At 37.8% G+C, this 15,518-nt stretch overlaps 1 protein-coding gene and 1 pseudogene across 1 annotated transcript; both read left to right on the plus strand.

Moving 5' to 3' along the window:
• Window positions 1–340: 340 nt before the first annotated feature.
• LOC114686573 lies at window positions 341–1,282 on the plus strand (annotated as a pseudogene).
• An 11,438-nt stretch (window positions 1,283–12,720) lies between these two features.
• LOC114686574 (olfactory receptor 14J1-like) lies at window positions 12,721–13,683 on the plus strand. The gene has a single exon (XM_028861236.1). The coding sequence runs from the start codon at window positions 12,721–12,723 to the stop codon at window positions 13,681–13,683; it is 963 nt and encodes a 320-aa protein (XP_028717069.1).
• Window positions 13,684–15,518: the final 1,835 nt, after the last annotated feature.

The raw sequence follows: 15,518 nt of genomic DNA on the forward strand, positions 1-15,518 counted from the left end.
GGACAACAGCAATAGATAGGCTAATGTGGGTGGGGGAAATCCCAGGAGGCCTCAATCCTACAAATTAACATTTTCTGAGACAGAAACAATGACTTTACCACATTTCCATCCACCTGTAGCAACTGCTTTCCTAATAAAAACATGTAAGAAATATGAGCTATTCAAACTTTAGATTATCACATCCAGAATGTGGCTGACAAATTACATGCTTGCAGACATTAACTGTGAAATAAGCAATGTTGGATAAATGTACTGTCTTTCTATGGCATTGCACATATGTTTTTATTCCAGGTACTATCATAAATTCTATCCACAAAAGGATTGGCAAAAACATAACCAAATGAGTGGATTCTTCCTCACAGGGTTCTCTGACAACTGTGACCGTCAGCTCTTACATGATTTGCTTTTCATGGTGACATCCCTATTGGGATTGGCAGGTAACCTCATCATTTTCACCATCACAACACTGGACCCATAAGTTCAATCTCCAATTCCATTATTTCCTAAATCACTTTTCCTATCTCAATGTCACCTACTTTTCTGTCACAATTCCACACTCAGAAAGTTCCTTGGTGGTACTACCTATATTTCATATGCTCTGTGTGCTACATGTTTTCTTCTTTGCTTCTTTGGCCTGGGCCAAGGTGTTCATTCTCACAGTGATATTTTATGACCACTATGTGATCATTTGTCTCCCTCTGCACTATGATGTCATCATGGGTTCCAGAAAGTGCAGATGGGCTGTGATAGCTGTGTGGTTAAGTAGAGGCATACCAAGTTTAGATGAAATTTTCCTGGTCCTGCCTGGCTCCCCATACCTGTGGCCGCTTGGACCCAAGTAAACACACAGAAGCTTATATTAATTAAAACTACTTCGTCATTAACTCAGGCTAACTATTGACTAGCTCTTACACTTAAACTAACCCATAATTCTTATTTATGTTTAGCCACATGGCTTAGTATCTTTTCTCAGTTCTGCCTTCACATCTTGCTTCCTCTGTGTCTGGTTGGCAACTCCTGACTCATCCTTCCTGTTCCCAGAATTCTCCTCTCTGCTTATACTGCCTATACTATACTTTCTGCCTGGCTATGGTCAGTCAGTGATTTATTTATCAACCAACTCAGAGCAACATACATTCATAGCATACAGAGCAATATCCACAACAACCAGGAATCTTGTACACAGCAACCACATTTTCTATCAGATTCTGCAGGGTTAAAAATAATCAACCAATTCTTCTGTAATGTTCCTCATTTACTGAAACACTCCTGCTCCAACTAATGGCTGCAGGCAACAATATTTATAGATAAACTGCAATACACAGCTAGTGTCATTATAGATACTCAGTACAGTTTCTTTACAGGAACTATTAAAATCATTTTGTTGTTTAAAATTAAAATAAAATGAATCATTAGGGCTGGAGAGTTGGCTCAGAGGTTAAGAGCACTGACTGCTCTTCCACAGGTCCTGAGTTCAATTCCCAGCAACCACATGGTGGCTCACAACCATCCATAATGAGATCTGGTGCCCTCTTCTGGCCTGCAGTCATACATGCTGTATACATAATAAATAAATAAATCTTTAAAAAATGAATCATTATACTTGTTAAATTCTATTATACTTAATGCTTCTCATGTATACATACATGGTGCACATGCAGAGGTCCAAGGATAACTTGTAGTGGGTAGCCATTCCAGCTTGGATCTGGAAGTTCCAACCCCCATTGAGATTCTGGCAACTGTCACGCCTACGAGGTGGGGCCAGGGGAGGCGCCTGAAGATCCAAGACCTGGATGGGCAAGCGCTCTCTCTGTTCTGGGACAGTGGAGGTGGACCGAGCAGAGCTCCAGAGAACACTGCTGGACTTTGATACACCTTCCCCAGACCACACAACCTACCTTTCCCTTTTTTTGTAAGTTACCCACTAAATAAATCTTCCTTTTAACTACGTGGAGTGGCCATAATAATTTCACCAATAATAACTTGCAGGATTCAGTTCTCTTTTTTCAACAATGTGGGACCTAGGAACAAAACTGAGGTCATGAGTCTTGACAGTAAATGCATTTCCCTACTGAGCTGACCTCATGCAGATCTCATGCAGCTGACCTCCAAACAATATTTTCTACCATGTCATGTCCATTGAGTATGAGTTTTTTTATATCAGTGGCAACAAATATTAAACACTCTGGGTCAAGACACAACATTAAATTTATAATCAAGAGTTTCTACTGCGTAAATTAAAGCATTCACTATACTTGCTGTAAGACATAAACTCTGCCTTTGGAGTCACAAAACATTAAAAAATAGCACAATTTTATATATTCATTTTAATGGACTGTTTTAGTCTATTGAATTAGAAAAGAAGCATGAATTTTCCATCTACTACTATGCCTTCAATGTTTTTTTATGTTGATGTCTAGACAATTTTACTGAATCACTATTATTATATATTGATTGCCTGACATAGATATGATAGGATGAAAGGGTAGATTATTGAATCTACTTTTAAAGAACAACTTGTTTAGAAATGTTTTTCATTGCTATGGATTTTAGTTTATTGATACAAATTTAAAGTTAATTTAGCTATACTGATGTATATTTTTACTCTTGTTTAAGGTATTATATTTGTACAACTCATTTGAAATTGTAATGTATAATTAAGAAATACAGATTAATAGTCATCTATGATAATCAAACTTGTAGTCATGTTAGTTAAGTTTTCTAGGTATTCATAGATATATTTCAGATAGATAGATAATCTTCGAACATGTCAAAGACCTACAGAATATGGCATTCAAAATGTTTTAAAAACAGACTTTCTGGACAGTGAGACACATCTGCTCCTGGCAGCACCAATTTAATTCAGAGAGGGGGATGGGCAGCAAAGACACTCCATATGAAGTTTATCTTCTTCTTGGAAAAAATGGCCATTTGGGCAAGAAACTGTTCTTGCCTGGACTGCTTGACAAAACATTATATTGACTGGACATGTAGAACCCTTAGGAAGGTGACCATTGAATTTTGCACGGCAAGATGGTCCTTCAGTTTCCTGGCTCATGAAAGAGACTACCAGACATTCTACAGAACACAGAAAAAAATAACTGAGAGACTCTTGGCCTATAGGTTAAAGAATGGATGCCCCAACTGTAGAAGTAACCGTCTTATTAAATAAGAAACACAGAGCCAATGTAAAGATGAAAGCTCAAGAGGTCAGAGTTAATAGCAAGCTATCGCAGAAGCTGGGCAGTGGTGGAGCACTCCTTTAATCCCAGCTCTTGGGAGGCAGAGCTAGGTAGATCTCTGTGTGTTCAAGGATACAGCCAGCATGGAGACACACGCTTTTAATCTCAATACCAACCATAGAAGACCTGGAGGTCTGTACAGACAGGCAGTGACGAGGCAGTCATGTGGTTGGGTTTACAACCAATGAGAAGGCAGAACAGAAAGTCTTTATAAAGATAAACACACAGGAAGTAGCTCTCTTGGCTGAAGAGGACAGCTGAAGCAGGAAGAGTAAGGCTCTTAGCTCTGACCTCTTGAGCTTTCATCTTTACATTGGCTCTGTGTTTCTTATTTAATAAGAGGGTTACTTCTACATTTGGTGCCCAATGTGGCAAGAATCCATTAAAAACCTCTTGGCTTGGCTTGGCGGCAGGTCTGGTTTCCCACCTGGGTGGCCCAGCTCCCTAGCTCGGGCCCAGGTTGGCTTGGTCTCAGGCCGGACTGACCATAGCCCCAAGTGGTTAGCTACAGCTGGAGCTATTTGCTTAAAGCCAGTGCTACAAACAACTCAGACCTGCCCTGCTGAACAGGGCCCCTGCCTGTAAAGCCAACATACATGGTCAGAGCTTAAGGAAGCCAGAGCCCAGGCTCGACTTGGCTCAAGCAGGAACACGTGGCTGGATCTAAGCTTTTAGCCTGAACTTGTGGTTACACTTTCTTGCTCTCTCTCTCTCTCTCTCTCTCTCTCTCTCTCTCTCTCTCTCTCGATTCACACGTTGGACACTAGGTGGCTATTTTGAAATTCCCTCAGATTTCTACTGTTCTACACAGACTTGGTAAGTCAATTAAGACATCAGATATTTTAAAGGAAACTATTTAAAAGAGAAATTTTTTCCACATTTAAAAAAAAATGGGTTTTACGTGTACATTGGAAGAAAATTGGGCTTTGTTTGAAATTTTAGGAAGTCTGACAATGGAACAACTATATGAGAAGATTAATGTTGATCAAATTATGCACTTTATTACTTTTCTTATCCTCATTTTACTATTTAAAAAGATAGTCAATTTAAGTGCCAGGATAAAAGTTTTAGAAAAACCTGTCAAACCTGTTAAAATAAATTAAACAGAAATTCAAATTCAGGCAGAAGAAATTAACAGTGAAGTTATTTCAAGATTGGATCATAAGATTACAGAAAGAAAGCCTGTTTTCACACAATCACCCTTAATTTATCTGGTAACCGTACATCAGTTACCTGATCAAGTGAATACACAAAATATTTGAACTCCAATTGAAATGTTAGATTTACGAAAGTTTAAGGAGGCAATAGTATCTTATGGCATGCATTCCCCATATGTAAAGAAAATGTTAGCTGGGCGGTGGTGGCGCACGCCTTTAATCCCAGCACTTGGGAGGCAGAGGCAAGCGGATCTCTGTGAGTTTGAGGCTAGCCTGGTCTACCAAGTGAGTTCCAGGAAAGGCACAAAGCTACACAGAGAAACCCTGTCTCGAAAAAGCAAAAAAAAAAAGAAAAGAAAATGTTAAACACCTGGTCAACTTATAATAGGATTATACCACAGAACTGGCAGGAGCTGGCACATGCTATTCTAGAACCCTGACAAAGGCTCCAGTGGCAAATGTGGTTTAAAGAGCAGGGTAAAAACATAGAAAAACAATAGAGGGATAAAGGAATACAAGTCTTCCAGGATCAGCTTGTTGGAGAAGGCCAATATGCTTCAGTACAAACACAATGTTTATATGATATCCAAACCTTAATTCTATGTCGAATGGCAGCCTTGAATGAATGAGACAGAATTGAGGAACCAGAAAAGAAAACTGAGTCATTTACAAAGGTTATACAGGGCCCAAAAGAATCTTTCACAGATTTCTTATACAGACTGGTTTCAGCAGTAAAGGGGATGGTCCTGAATTCAGAAGCTGGTCAGGTAATAATTGAATCTTTGGCTTTTGAGAATGCGAATGCAGCATGCAAAAGAATAATCAGGCCATTAAAGGCAAGATCTAAACCCTTGGAAGATTGGATTAGAGACGGTTAATGTTGAGGCTCATGACCATGATGATATGTGGTTAGGAGAAGCAATTTCAAAAGGTTTGAGAAATATTAGATGTTTTGGATGTGAAAAGCAAGGACATTTGAAAAGGGACTGTAAACAAGTCATTCCTATAAATGATGTTTCTTCAAGGAACAATGGCAACAGAATGCCCCTTCCTTCTGGAGTATGCAGAAGGTGTGGTAAGGGAAAAAACTGGACCAACCAATGTAGATCAGCAAGGGACAGGCAAGGTAATCCTTTGCCTCGGGCTTTGGAAAACTCCCAGAGGGGCCTCAGGCAGGCCCCCACAGTAAATCCAGTTCAAACCTTTCCTGCAGTTGTAGAGGAAACCCCTACTCAAAGCAATTAAATAACCAAATGCCTATTGGAATAAATCATGCTGGTTGGGATGATGAAACAGAGAGAATAGAAAATTCAGGAGAAAAGATAAAGAAAAATTTTTGGCAAACTTCTATAAATGAACAAAGACCAAAATTAATAATAAGAATGAATAGTGTTTTGTTGTCTGGTCTGGTAGACACAGTGCTGACGTTACCATAATTGCACCAGAATTTTGGCATCCAACTTGGCCTCTTCAGGAGGTAAACGTTCAACTGTTAGGAATTGGAACATTATCTCAAGTGAAGCAGAGTGCAAGATGGTTTGAATGTATAGGTCTAGAAGAACAGAGAGAAAAATTAAAACCATATGTGGCTAACATAGCTATGAACCTGTGGGGTCGAGACCTGTTGCAACAATGGAATACTCATATTAACATCCCTTCAACCTCAGAAACAAATCATAAACTAGCACATGTTTCTGAGAGAAATATTAGAAGATATTATTCTAATGAGTGGTCACCAGCTATCCATATTATACAAAAACAGGGCACAACAACTGATGATCTTCCAAAGACACCAACAGCTCTACCTTTAAAATGGTTAACAGACAAGCCTGTATGGGTTCAGCAATGGCCTTTAACAACAGAGAAACTCCAGGCTTTAGAAGAGCTGGTATAAGAACAGTTAAATGCTTAGCATATTGAAGAATCAACCAGCCCTTGGAATTCTCCTGTACCCAACATTGCAAAAGAACTTTGGGTGACTGTCCAGGCAGCCAGCTGTCTCTGTCATTCTAGATTTTTTGAAGTTGTTTACAATGTACTTCCTGTTTACTTAGATAACATTATATCCTTCTGGGGTCTTTGACGTAGTTGAAGACTAGATAGTTATAATTTTCCTTGGTTATGATAAAAGATAAATTAGATATGAAACCTTAGACTCACAAATATAGGATAGATAGAATATTTTCTTTAATTTTGTCAAATACAAATAGACTAGATATTGTAATTATAACTCTTGCTTGATAACTGTTTTGTTATATGCAATTTTACTATGTTAAAGTTAAAACCTTCCTTTTTAATTAAACAGAAAAGGGGAAATGCTGTGGGATAATGCTTTTGTACACTGAATTAATAAAACATTGATTGGCTAGTAGCCAGGCAGGAAGTTTAGGTGGGATAAGCAGACAAGGAGAATTCTGAGAAGAGGAAGGCTGAGTCAGAAGATGCCAGCCTCCTGTCCAGGGAGCAGCATGTAATAGCACACAGGTAAAGCCACAGAACATGTGGCAACATAAAGATTAACAGAAATGGGCTGAGTTTAAATGTAAAAGTTAGCCAATGGTAGGCCTGAGCTAATGGCCAAGCAGTTTTAATTAATATGAGCCTCTGTGTGTTTACCTGGGTCTGAGCAGCTGCAGACCCAGCAGGACACAGGAAACTTCCAGCTACAATTGTCACATTAGGTGAGTTAGAAGGTCTTTCTTCAATTTATAAAGTGCTTTTATTGTCTTCTATTAGTTGTATAGAAACAGTTAGAACATCTTCATTAATGATGTCAAATAGTATAATTATCCTTGAAAAAAAAACTTTCAAGATCTATAAATTAACTGGAGAAATGTGATGCTATGGGAAACTAGTTTTTCCAAAATAGTAAAAGACTAAATGCTGAATTAAGGGATCACTTAAACCATATACAGTTTTTTTTTGTCCTGAATCTAACATTTTGAATTAAAGCAATATATCTACTTGATCATTGAAGTTTGTATTCTTTCATCCATCATCCATTCCAGAGAAATTATTTAACGACATGATGATAATCTGTGACACATTACAGATAGTATCCATCCTCATGTTCTCTCACAGTGCACTGTGGTAACTCCACATTCAGTTCAGGCATCTGTAGCAAACAAAAGGAATCAGCTCCTGGGGTGGCAGATCCCAGAGAGGAGAGAAGGAGTCAGTGAGGGAAGAAGTGAACCAGGCCATGGTGGTCGAGAGAATCTCACAGTCAGACTGATTAGCAGTCAGAGTGCTTCTTTATTTGTACAGGCTCCACCTTTGTGTATTGTCACAAATAAAACTTCCAGTACTGGAATTAAGTTGTTGGCAAAAGGGGTCTCACTGGAATCCCCATATAACCCAGGCTGTTGCCAAGATTATAGGTTGCACTCCACAAATGGACAACAAAGCCCCATTGCTGAAGACAACACCTATACACCTCACTGAACATGGAGAAGTCAAGCTGGTGCCTTCACAGAGTCTTCACCCATATGTACTAGAGTTTTTGGTACAGGGAGGTACTCTGCCTGCTAACAAAGGAGAAGTATAAACACCAGGCTAGCCACAAAACCTTTGATCTACAATGGTGCTGCGCCAGCAAGATAAGATATGCTAGGGCGATGGTGGCACAAAGTTTGTGGCAGTAACCAACCAATATCTGATTTGACTTAAGGCCCTCTCCACATGATGAAACCCATACCTGACACTGCTTGTATAACCAAAAACTAGGGACCCAGGAAAAATAATCAAACACTGATAAAAACAACAACAACAACAAAAACAGTGATAAAATGACTCCTAGTTATCAGGGCCATCATCATAACTCAGCTGTCATCAGAGAAGCTTGCTCTCAGAACAGATGCAAACAAATACAGAGACCCAGAGTTAGATATTATGGAGAGAGAGAAAGGGGGTGGTCTTGGAACACCCTACCCTAAATGGGATGTCTCTATCAAATCCTTCCCCTCAGAACTCAGAGAACCCCATGGAAAAGGATGGAGAAAGAGCTTAAGAGCCAGAGAGGTTAAGGTACACGAAGAAAACAGGGCACTCTCAACAACATGAGCAGCTTTCATATGAACTCACAGAGACTGAAGTAGCATGCCTAGATCCTGCACTAGACTGCACCAGATCTTCTGTGTATAGATTATGGCTTCCAGTTTAGTGTTTTTATGGGATTCCTAAGTGTGTGAACAATGGGTCTCTGAATCTTGTGCCTTCTCATGGACTCTCTTCCTTCTGTTTGTTGGTCTTGTCCAATTCTGATGTGATAGTTTTTGTTTCATCTTATAATTTTCTTTGTTATATTTTATTATTATCTCTAAGATTAGAAGTCTGTTCTTTCCTAATGAGAAAGGGAGTAGTTAAAGATTAGAGAGGAAGTGGAGAAATTGGGAGGAAGTGGGAGGGAAAATTGTAATCAGGATATATTATATGAAAAAATAACCTATTTTCAATAAAAGCAAAAAATGCCAAAAGAAAGAAAGAAATTCTTTATTTTGGCAATGCAGTAGGAAGTGAGGTTGGGAGCATCATAAGAGAGCATGATAATTTTATAAAAGAACTTGACAATATTTGATACTTATACATTTCTTCAGTATTAATCCCACCTACCTTAATTTCATTTTATAGAAAAATAGTGACAGTAATGCCAGCTTTACAATATTGATCTTCTAATATTTGTTGTATTGTCTATTCACATTTAGTAAAAATATAGCAATGAATTTTTGTGGAAGTGTTATTGATAGTTTTAAAGCCCAGACACAAATCCTGTTTATAATGGAGACAAGCTGAAAAACAACTGGTTAAAATAGACAGTAAAAACACGTCTTTAAGATTTCATAATCTTAAGTGAAATTTACTGCAAACTGTGATTTACTTTGAGAGAAATACCACATGGCTTTTTGAGTATAATGAGTATATAATCATTATACTTAGACCATATAGCACCCAAAAAATATTGGTAGTAAGGATATAAATCATGAACTGGATAGTCATGATTATTTATGAAAATGTTACTATCTAAAATTATACTTAAGGTACTAAAAATTATCTAAACAATAATGTGAGCTTTCTCATTCTTTAGTTACTATTGAAGCTTTTGTAAAATGTTAATGACAAGTGTTAACTGGGCCCACATGTGAAGTTTGTATAGACATATTTTAATATCTCCTGTTTAATGTTTTTTTTTCTTTTTCTTCCTTTTTTTTTTGGTTTTTCGAGACAGGCTTTCTCTGTGTAGCTTTGCGCCTTTCCTGGAGCTCACTTGGTAGCCCAGGCTGGCCTCGAACTCACAGAGATCTGCCTGGCTCTGCCTCCCGAGTGCTGGGATTAAAGGCGTGCGCCACCAACGCCTGGCCATGTTTAATGTTTTAATGATAGCAAGTTTCCATTATAGATGACGAATATAGCTGGTTGAAATCTAGAATTCCATATGTAGACATCAATTTCACAGGAAAAGATGAAAATTAGAATAAGTTTTCCAGAACAATTGACATTTGAGAATCAATTATTTTTATGATGACTAAATTTTCCTGTTAGTCCCTCACAAAGGCTCAATTCAGCTACTCAGTGGCTCTCCACTTACGGTGTGCAGACCATCACAAGCAATTCTCCTAGGAGCCTGTCAGACATGCAGTTTCCTTGAAGTCTCCTGAGACCTCCAAGTCAGAGCTGCTGCTGGGTGTGGGGTAGAGACTCTCTGTTAGCTTTGTGGAAATTTCAAGGACTCTAAGTCCCAGTAGGCAAAGAATGAGAGAAAATGAGGTGATTTTGTCATTAAATTCAGGCTTCCAATTTTAATGATCCAGCCTCCCCCACTCTACCTCAAAATGGAAATGACCTCCCCAAAGGGAAACTATGTTTCATTTTTCGTTGAGGCTTTTGGCTTTAAGCCTGAAGACAGTGATCAGGCTTCATAGGATGTTGGCCAATTTGGAGGATTGCCCACATACCAGCACAACTGTGGTAAGTTTTCCGTACTGAGATGAGAGATTTTATAGAAATTCTGACAGCACTTCATAACATTGCCAAGATAAGATTGTCATTGTAGCCAGAGAGGAAGCTCACCTCCCTGAAAGGAGCAGATTAATAAAATTAATAAATCAATAATTAAAGGATATTTATTAATGGATTAATAAATCTATAGATTTAACTTTTAAAAATTTATCATAAGAAGATATCATTAAAAGAAATGGTATATTGGGATAGACAAATGTTTTACATGTTGATTAATGAAAAACTTCTGTAAAACATTTCTTCTAATGTTCAGTTTTTGAGGCTATTCTCCCAATATCTATGTGTTCATTTCACTACCATTTATAAACATTACAGAAAAGAATCCAGGTGAATTCCAAGAAACACACATCTTAATTCTTACTTTAATATTCTGAAAATACTTTCTGATTAAAATACTTGTTTCTGGGCTGGAGAGATAGATCACCAATTAAGAGCATTGGCTGTTCTTCTAGAGGTCCTGAGTGCAATTCCCAGCACCCACATGACAGCTCCTAACTGTCTGTATTTACATTCACTGTGATTCTGGTACCCTCACACCAACATACATGAAAGCAAAACACCAATGCACATAAAATCTTTAAAAACAATACTTTCTCCCAAGAAGAAGAAGAAACTGCTTTTTTTTGAGTAAGGGCCTGTTTAAGATGGACTCTAGCATGATGTTTGTCTTGTAAAAATGAATGCATGGCACATTCGTTTTGTGTTCTTTGTCTGCTGGTAGCTATGTGTATAACTGTGGCAGATTAAAGTGTAAATTGAACCAAAATAAAAAATTATACACATATAATAATGTATGTTTTAAAGAAAAAAGGGGAAGAAAAACAAGACCACAGAAAAGAGAAGCTGTATTAGAAACATAACTCTGATCTCCAATCCTCCCTAATTTCCATTTTGTGGTTTGAAAAAAAATCAATAAATTTGAGAGAATTCTAGAATTACTGAAAGTTTTATTTCAACAGAATAAGAGGTAAGAAGTTTTCAGAAGTGACTGTTAAAAGGAAAATCAAATATTTAGTTAGCAAACTATCTATTCTCCTTTCTTCTCTTCCTCTGTCTCCCCATTGTTTTGACAGGATCTCACTGTGTAGCTCAGGCAGATCTTGAAGTCATGATTTGCTGCCATAGCCTACTTGTGCCTGATTGCAGGTTTGTGCCACCTGGCTTAGAACTAACAACCATTTCATACTAATCTAAACTGAATGAACTGCCAGGAAGTAAGATACAGAAATGCAATGCTCAGATATCAGGTTCACTGCTTAAGAAAAGAAGACATGAGAGAGAAAAATCAATCTGTGCTGTCACTAGGAGAAATGTATTAGCTGGGGAAAAACTATTCTCAGATTTATGATTTATAGAGCAAAATGCTGTCCCAAAGGCTTAGGAGTCTCCCAAATACCAGTATGAAGTTGATGATAAGCCATTACATAAAGAGATTTCACCATATTTGAACAATGCCAGAGAAGACTGACCACTTCTCACAGCATCTGCTGAAACTCACAGACAGAAGATGAAAATCTCAGAAAACCACAAGTCAGCTCATGTCACAACACAAATTTGGAAAGGGGGAATGGTTGTCTGACTCCCTCCCACAAAGATCAGCAGTGGACCATGAAGGAAACCTTGTTTTTCTCTGAGAAGTAAGTGAAGTAACTGGATAAAATAAATTAAGCTTTAAGTTTAGAAATTGTATTTCCCCTACAGAGTTATTCATTAACTATTAAAATACAACACAACAAAAAAAGTAGCCCAGTCAGTGATCAAAATTATTTATGATTTATTATTTATTATTGGTGAGGTCAGAGGAGGGCACCAGATCCCCTAAAGATGGAATTGCAGGTTGTTCTGAGATGCCTGACATGAGTGTTTGGATCTGAACTCAGGTCCTATGGAAGGGCAAATACTCTTAACCACTGAGCATCTGTGCAGCCTGAGATCAAAATTTTTAATCAAAATCTCATCAGTATATTTATGCTGATAGCTTGAAAATAAAACAAAGCAGTTTGCCTGTGAAAAGAAAACAGTGATTGTTTTTTATGGAGCAAAATATTTTTTTTTCTGACAGCACTACTGATTGGCCCATATTTTCATCCACCTGTAACAACTGCTTTTCTGATACAAAGGGTAAGCACCACAGGTATAAGAAATGTGAACTTTATACCTAAGGTTCTGATATCCAGGACACAACCAACTAATTATTTGTTCACACACATTAATTAACGAAATTAATGTTGGATTAACGCATAGTTTCTATTGCATTTACTACATCTTTTTTCTCTCTAGCTGCTACCACAATTTCTAGTCTTAAAATGACTATGACAAACTTAACCACAAGGAGTGGGTTCCTTCTCATGGGATTCTCTGACAAACGTGAGCTACAGATTTTGCATGCCTCACTCTTCTTGGTGACATATCTATTGGGGTTGGCAGGTAATTTCATTATTATCACCATCACAACACTGGACCCGCAGCTCCAGTCCCCAATGTATTACTTCCTGAAGCACCTTTCCCTTCTGGACCTCTCATCCCTTTCTGTAACAGTTCCCCAGTCTATTGACAATTCCCTGATGGATAATGACTACATTTCATATGGCCAGTGTATTCTGCAAGTTTTCTTTTTCACATCATTGGCTGCAGCTGAGGTGTCTATTCTCACAGTGATGTCCTATGACCGCTATGTGGCCATCTGCCTCCCACTGCACTATGAGGTCATCATGGATCCCAGGAAGTGCATGTGGGCTGTGACAGCTGTGTGGTTAAGTGGAGGCATCTCGGGAACCTTGTACACAACAACTACATTCTCTATCAGATTCTGCAGGGACAAAATAATACACCAGTTCTTCTGTGATGTCCCCCAGTTACTCAAGCTCTCCTGCTCTAATGATTACCTTGGAGTGTTGGGAGTGGCTGCCTTCATGGCTGTAATGGCATTTGCCTGCTTTATTGCTGTCACCTTCTCTTATGGCCAGATATTCTCCACAATTCTCAGGATGCCTTCTGCTGAAGGTCGTTCTAAGGTCTTTTCCACCTGCCTACCCCACCTCTTTGTTTTCTCATTTTTTCTGATCACAGGTGCATGTGCCTATCTAAAGCCAACTTCTGACTCACCAACTGCTTTAGATCTTCTTCTGTCTATCTTTTACACAGTACTGCCCCCAACACTCAACCCTGTAATATACAGTCTGAGGAATGAGGCCATGAAGACTGCCCTGAGGAAGGTGCTGCCAGGTAGACAGTTCACAGGGAAAAACTTCATATTTGCTCTGTCATAAGTATTTATGATATGTCATAAAACTGCACATATCATACTCAAAGAATGCTTCTGTCATTGGAACCCTTTGAGTTTTCATGTTAATAAAAAGGAAAAGTAGTTTTGAAAAATTGAACTATACTGTAAAACTATTATCATTAGCTGGGCGGTGGTGGCACACGCCTTTAATCCCAGCACTCAGGAGGCAGAGCCAGGCGGATCTCTGTGAGTTCAAGGCCAGCCTGGGCTACCAAGTGAGTTCCAGGAAAGGCGCAAAGCTACACAAGAAACCCTGTCTCGAAAAACCAAAAAAACAAAAAACAAAAAAAATACTATTATCATTGTAAATATTCTTCTCCTGATTTCTTTATCTAACTTATAGAATTCATTTTTTGTTCTTTCCAGTTAAGAGAAGCTAAACATTCATAAACTAATAATGTAGACTTAGTACACATTAACTTTTCTAATACATATATCAATAAGTACATGTATGTAAACACAACTAGTCATAGTAAATATTTTAAAAACCTATGCATGGCCAATACTACAACAGTAAGTAAAATACATAATAATACCATTTACCTGTAAGCTCACTCACTAAGCAAGTCATAACTTTCATTTCAACCATTTTATTTTAAATGCCCATTCTAGTTTTACCTCTCCATATACAAATTTTGCATATTAGCATGAATGTGCATATCATTAATATAGACACTTAAATGATTTAAACAAAAAAACTCTCTTGAATTCATGTTGCTCAGTGTAGTTTGTTTTAAAATTCACTTTACTTTTCAACTGGCTTATCTGTGTTATTTATTTACAGTTCTACCAAAGTGGCTCCAATGTTTATAATTCTGATTATGGCTTATATTTTGAGTCCTTGTATTCCAAACTAAACTCTGGCCCTAAAATGCAACAATTTCTAAGTGTTTTATCTACATAGCAGTCATCCAATTGCTAGTCCAACAGGACCTGAACTTGAACTGGAGTCTCCTTTTAGAAGAATGAACAGGAGGGGAATGAGTTTCATGATGAGGGACAGGGAACATGTTCCTCATTAGCCTGTAAAAGTTTACAAAAGAAGATTCATCGTCCTTCAATTCCTCTAAAATATTTCTGAGAACAAATCTCATAGGGCAATGGGAGAGAGTAAACAGAAATGGGAAAATAGCTAAGAAGGGGAGATACTGATGCATTATAATTAATATATGAAATTAAATAACCTCAGAGGAAACCTGGAAACCTTCCTAGCTGAACAGAAAAAACATATAATATGTAGGTGACCCCAAAAGGGCCACCAGAGCTCCTCCTTGCTCTTTTTTGGAGTAAGAGCCCAGTCCTGAACACACACGACCAGGTCTGGTGCTTGTTTGTGAAGGTTGTGCCTTTCTTTCTTTCATTTCATATTTTCATGTATTGCTATTTAAAATTGCAATAAAACTTAATTAGTGCCCTATCCTGAAATCTTATTGTTTGGCCAATAGTCCTTTTCTTTTTCTGTATGCACATTTACAAGAGAGTACATAATTTAAACAGACTATGTACTATTTCTAAGCATTTAAACATGTAGACAAGTACATCTTTTAGTCATACCATCAATGTATACTCATTAGAATATACATTATATTATTATTATTCATAAATAACTTACTTGGTATTTCCCATTGATGTGAATAAGCATATGTGTTCTATTATAAAATGATCAATAAGGTCTTTGGCTATGAAATGATGAAAAGTCTGTTTTCAAAGACAACTTGTAAGCATCTGAATCTATGAGCATTTTATGTCAAAATAGCAATAAAGGTCTATTAAGGGGAAATTGCTGGTCAAGAGAACAGAATCTTCAGCCTGGGTCAA

Source organism: Peromyscus leucopus, chromosome 16_21 (genome assembly GCF_004664715.2).
Source record: "Peromyscus leucopus breed LL Stock chromosome 16_21, UCI_PerLeu_2.1, whole genome shotgun sequence".
Classification (NCBI taxonomy): Eukaryota; Metazoa; Chordata; class Mammalia; order Rodentia; family Cricetidae; genus Peromyscus; species Peromyscus leucopus.